General features: G+C 43.0%; 1 protein-coding gene across 2 annotated transcripts in view; it reads left to right on the forward strand.

Annotated features, from left to right (window-relative positions):
- SEMA7A (semaphorin 7A (JohnMiltonHagen blood group)) overlaps positions 1-4,515 on the forward strand; it is a 53,732-nt gene extending 49,217 nt beyond the window's left edge. For both annotated transcript variants that reach the window (XM_072982285.2, XM_072982286.2), the window contains one exon: positions 1,284-4,515. In XM_072982285.2, the coding sequence (XP_072838386.2) occupies positions 1,284-1,657 (374 nt within the window). In that variant the 3' untranslated portion in view covers positions 1,658-4,515. The remainder of the gene's footprint in view (positions 1-1,283) is intronic.
- Positions 4,516-6,264: the final 1,749 nt, after the last annotated feature.

Below are 6,264 nucleotides of genomic sequence, written 5' to 3' on the forward strand. Positions count from 1 at the left end.
GGAAAGAAAAAGAGGTGGTTTTCATGTCTTCCTGCTGAGCCCGTGTACAAGGCATTGATTAAAATAAAAGTTGTGCTCTGTGCTTTCTAGAAGAAATTGCTGTTAAAATTTCTGTAAGAATTTCCCCATAAACTATCTCAGCCTTTCTTGACAGAGAACTTGGAGAAATAACTTTTCTCTCTAGAAAAAGTTGCTTGTTGACAATGAAGGGAAAAAGCACGGAGCTCATAGCAGAGCTGGGAAAGGCAAAGGACAATTGAGATACTTTCCCTGTGATGTATTTAAGGTTTTCCACAAGCTCTACTATATTAGTAAGTGGAAAGCCCAAAATATCAGATAAGGAAAGTATCTGAGTATAGTGGTGCCTTGCTTGACGATGTTAATTCGTTCCAGCAAAATCACTGTAGAACAAAAACATCATAAAGCGAAATTTAAAAGCCCATAGAAACGCATTAAAACCCGGTCAATGCGTTCCTATGGGCTTGAAACTCACCGTCCAGCGAAGATCCTCCATAGCGCGGCCATTTTCGCTGCCCATGCAGCGAGGAATCCATCCCAGAAAACAGCGGGCGACCATTTTTTTTACCTGGCAGCCATTTTGAAACTGCCGATCAGCTGTAGGAAAATCGTCGTTTTGCGAGAATTGGTTCCCGAAGCAGGGAACCAATCATCGCAAAGCGAAATTCCCCCATAAGAAACATCGTTTTGCAATTTCGTCATAAAACGGAGTGCCCGTTAAGCAGGACACCACTGTATATGAAAAGTATCCATTTCCTGTCATATATATACTGGGTGGAGTAGGGTGGTAGAATATCTTAGATGTTTACAGAGGTCTCCAGCAGGATAGCTGGAACAAAAGCAACAGTCTTGTGGCACTCCAGAGAGTAAAAAGTTTTATTTTAACATGAGCATTCGTGGCCTATAAAATCACTTCTGAAGCTTTGTACATTTAAATGTGGTGTGGGGAGAGTAGATGGGGTACCCAACTGCTTTGTGGTTCTGTTCTGCCCTATTGAAGAGCAGCTCTTTACTCCATCCTGAATTAACCCCATAACTCCACAAATAGCCCTGATTCAGTCCATTTCTCCACATTTGTCTGGAGGTAGTGCACATCCCCACTAAGAGTGGCAAGTTGTGAGGACGTATGGAGATAAAGTCACCTTGAAGAAAGCTCGGTTGCTCCATGCAAGTTGAAGCCATTATGCTTCTCCAACACCATGTTTCCCTTTCCGTTTCATGGTTGTGCAGTTGTCTCACATTTTCCTCTTCTTTCTTCTCCTCAGAAGATGGCATGGAACTCCATATGAATGTCACAGTGCCTCAGCAGTCCCGCTATTATCTGAACTGCACTGTTGAATCCCACCACGCCAATTATACATGGTTTCACAACAACCGAGCCATTCTGCATTGTCGTCCTGGCCACCGTCACTGTATCTACTTCATTGACAACATGACAGATGACCTCTACGGCACATATTCTTGCATTGCCAAGGAGGACTGGTTCACTCAGACACTTGTGACTGAAAACCTAGTCAAGCCCTTTTCCAAGACTATAGCATTCAGGGACAAACTGCATAAGGACACGGCCACCACCACATCTTTATCTTTCTGGCTGGGTCTCCTGCATATGCTAGCAGTTGTTTTGGTCATCCAGTAGACAAAGTCCATCTAATGACTTGCCATCATAGTTGATCAGAAGGAGCCAGCCAGGCATGCTTTTCTTCTTCTTTTGTTGGTGGTTCACAAGATATTCCCCATCTGAGAAGATAGACTTCTTATAGAAGGTAGACATTTCTGATCTAATCCTTGTGTGTCCTATTCTCCCCGTCCACAGAGTGGAAGTTTGTCTCAAACACCTGAATAACCAAAACTTGACAACCCACTTTGAAAGAAGTATTTTGGACAGAAACATGGTATCATCAAGGGGGGACCTTCTGATGATAAAGGAGAAGCATCTAAAGTAGGGGAGATGAGGAAACTGTTACCTTACATCTGTGATGGCTTTACACTTCTCATTGTTATTGACCATCGGCCCTTTGTGCTGGATCTCATGGGAGCTGGGGGCCCACAGGGTACTCCACCCCTATTAAAACCAACAAGGCATGAAAGAGCCAGTGGGTCAGAGGAGATGACTGGAATTAGACAGTAGGGTTTTGGTGAAGGTCTATATTGGCATTCACCAAGGATCAGCCTGTAGATAGTTGAAACTCAGGGAGATGCCTATTTGTCCTTATGGGCCAGAATGTTTGGTGGCCCAAAAGAAGTAGGAAGGCTGATGTCAAGACCACTTATTGTCTATAAAGTTTTTAGAACCGGGTTGCATACTTTGAGCTCAGGTTTTATAAGATTTGGTCTCTGTACTAGCATGGGTGAAATACTTCTCATCATGCATAGTCTACATCATGTAGACCTAGCCAGCTTAGCTGATGGGCACCATAAACAGTTGAGGAGATTTGCAATGCAACTCCACTCATCTGGAGGATCATATAATTTCAAATTTATTGTACTTTCTGGTTTTGTTTTGTTTTGTTTTGGGGTTTTGTTTTTTGTTTTTTTTTGCAAAAGGGTGTATACTCAGGTTATCAGTCTCTGCTAACTGATTTTATGTAGGCATCCTGTTGATATTAAGATCAATGTCTGGTAGGCCTAGGTGCTCTAATAAATTATCAGAAGACTAGTCAGTGGTCCATCAGTAGAGAAGCTCCTGGCCACCCTTGACCTGTCCTGTCTATTCATATATTGGCCTGTTCCTCTTCCTGTTCATATGCCCAAGGGATCCCAAAGAGTCCCTGTTCTGCACTTTTGAGTTACACATCACAGTCTATTTATTTATTTATTTATTGCATTTAAAATAAAATCTTGGCCCGTCCTTTGCAGGGAAAGTGCTCAGGGAAACAGAGAAGGATGATGGAAACTCATTTCCAAATAATGAAATATTAATGTAAAAGGCAGATGTGGAAATAAACAGCAGCAAACCAAAGAGCAAAAGCTGTAAAGAGGTCACTGCACAGTGAATGTCATTTCAAGCTAATGAAAAACTTCTCTGCTATTTTTTTTTAAATGATGAAAGTTCCATAGCGATGCAACATAGAGAGGGGAATCAAAGTCTGATTAACAAAAATACAGGCAGGCATGCACACAGATGATCGCAGAGAGATGCAGACGTGCTCAGAGGAACATGCATATAAAAACACAGAGAAGCAAATAGAGAGCTATAGAAATGGGCCGGTGCACAGAGATGCTTGCAGAGGGGGACACGGAAATGTTTAGAGAGATACATAGAAGTACTCAGGAAGCATACACATAGGAGTACAAAGATGCTGTCAGAGAGAAATACATGATATGCACATATACGGAGATACATGCATGTAGAGACAGAGATGCTCACAGAGAGACGTGCAGAGAGTGAGAAGCATACAGAAAGCTACAGATGCATATTGGGTCTGCATGTGTGCATCTATGCTTGTTAGCTTTTCATCTAATTGATGGCTAATATATTTTTTAAACGTAGATCTGTTGCAAATTCATGCCTGTATTTGAACTCCCAGGATCCCTGGTTTGATAAGACCTGTCAAGAATTCAAAATGTGACAGATTGGGTCAAATGCAACCACCTAATTTAGTGATAAGAAATTTCATGACCTCAGAGCCACCACAGAGAAGGCCTGGCTGGTGAATTTTACGGAAGCATTCTTAAGAGGAACATCCTTTGTTGTTCATAATCTTCAGTCAAAGAGCAAAAAAATATTGAAATGCTCCTTTGCCACCTTAAACGTGTAACTTGAGAACGCCTTACTTGGAATTTTAAGTCTCAGCTGAAACTGACAGGACTTAACGTTTGAGAAAATGGGTTTGGGATTTGGCTACGAGAGCGCTAAACCGTGAAGGGCAGCGACTGACTTAAGATCGGGATCTCTAGCGTCCCGTCTTGATTGAGCAAGCTGTATGGAGTGAGCTGGCAAGAGGTCAGAGAGGATGTTAGACCTTTCTCTCCACAAACTTCGTATTTTTAGTTTAAAGCAGAGCTGCATCGCAGAAACCTCTGAGCTGTGTGCGCCAACATCGGCAAAAACAAACCAGCGAACAAAAGCTTGAGAAGTTCTTTCCACAACGTGGTTCGCCCACGGGACCAGCTTTCAGCCGTCCTTTGTCCCACTGAGGCAGGCCTCCAACTATGGCTGGGTCTGCCTGTGATTCAAACTGTGAAATATCAAGGGTGCTCTCCTTTTCTAGCCGGTGAGGGGTTTGTTTTGGGCCCTCCAATTCTCTTTGCCTGGAAGCAGAGGAGACGCGCCTCTTTGCACTACAAGTGTTTGTGTATGGTTTTGAATGTCCCTTTCATCAAGTCATTGTGGGTTTCCTTGTTTTTTTGCTGATTTCTCTCCATGCACTTTATTGTATAGATTTTTAACAAAGGAGCCAATGTACAGTATGTTGTTGCTATTTGTATTTTTGCACTGTTTCACATGCATTTCCAAAAATATCTTTTTAAAATAATAAAGCTCTGCCAAGCTGATTTAGAGGAGAGGTTTGCTGTTCTTTATCTGCCTCACAGTTTTGTCTCATTTTTACCCTACGTCAGTGGTTCTTAACCTTTGTTACTTGGATGCTTTTGAACTGCAACTCCCAGAAACCCCAGTCAGGACAGCTGGTGGTGAAGGCTTCTGGGAGTTGCAGTCCAAAACTCCTGAGTAACCCAAGGTTAAGAACCAGTGCCCTATGTTGCCTTTTGCCACTTCTTGCTTCTTGGCTATGTTGTACAACATTTTTAGTCTGTTTTCCTTCTGTCCACATGGTCCCCAGGAGGGGTCATAAAGATTTTTTTAAAATGATTTTGCTTCCCTGCAGGCACATTGGACTACAGTTCCCATCCCAGAAGAGCTCCTATTGACTGGAGAGATGGAAGTTGTAGTCCAACCAAGCCCGATGGCAGCAGGTTGAGGAAGACTGATCTGAAAAATGGGGAACCAAAGGAAAAGGGAAGGCGAGGGAGGGAGAAATTTGCAGCTACAGTGGTGCCTCGCATTACGACATTAATTCGTTTCAGCGAAATTGCTGTAGAACGAAAAAGTTGTAATGCGAAAATAAAAAGCCCATTGAAACACATTTAAACCCCTTCAATGCGTTCCAGTAGGCTGGAAACTAACTGTCCAGCGAAGATCCTCCATAGGGCAGCCATTTTTGGTGGCTGTCTCGTGAGGAATCCGTCCCAGAAAACAGAGGGGAGCCATTTTATTTATTCGGCGGTTATTTTGAAACCACCGATCAGCTGGAGGAAAATCGTCATTTTGCAAAGAATCGGTTCCTGAAGCAGGGAACCGATCATCACAAAGCAAAAACAAAAAACAAAAAAAAAAAAAATCAAAAACAACCCCCCCCCCAAAAAAACAAAAAAACCATTCAGACCATTGTTTTGCAATTGCAATAGCAAAAAGATCATCGTAATGCGGTTTTGTCATAATCCAGGACAATCGTTAAGCGAGGCACCACTGTATTGTCAAGTTAACAACACAGGCATAGAATATGCATTGCAATGGGGTACAGTGACGTTCCTGAAGGACTGTCCTGTAAAATATAAAACATACGAAATATAGAGCATTTGACAAAGTCAAGTCAAGATAGAGTCTGGATCTCATAGGCAGCTGGGCCTTGTGAGAGTGATCCTGGATTCATGCATGAGCTAAGCAAGCCACACTGCAGGGTCTCGGGGCCTCTGAATGGAATGGCTTTTCACTACAGTTCAGGATTTCCATAATCATTAGGATAGCACACATTTTAGATACTACTATGAGGCTGCTTGAGCATGACATTGCTTAAGGCCCTAATCCAGTGCTGGTGGCATGTTTAGCTGATCTTCATCATGCCTTGCTTTGAGATCCCTCTTTATCAATGTGGCTCACTGCCAGCTAAGTACGCATCCGGTTCTCTGCCTGTCATGTTCTCATGCCCTCCAGGTGGTTGGGATGACAACTCTCATAATCCCTAGTCAGTTGTATTTATGGGAATGGTTGTCCAAAGTACCTGGAGAACCCCATGCTGCCTGCTATCCTCTGATGCAGGTTTGCTTCCAAAGAAACTTGTCCCCCAAGGACCCAAATGCATCCCAACCCATTATGATCCTCTGCAGGGCATGGAGAGACAATTTCACCAGGCCTAATGTAGTGGTTCTGGATGTAGAGAGAGTTGTACAGTGGTGCTTCGCTTTACAATTGGCCCGTTTAACAACGAAACCGCATTACGACGAACTTTTTGCAATCGCTTTTGC

This window comes from Pogona vitticeps, chromosome 12, assembly GCF_051106095.1.
Source record: "Pogona vitticeps strain Pit_001003342236 chromosome 12, PviZW2.1, whole genome shotgun sequence".
NCBI classification, from domain to species: domain Eukaryota; kingdom Metazoa; phylum Chordata; class Lepidosauria; order Squamata; family Agamidae; genus Pogona; species Pogona vitticeps.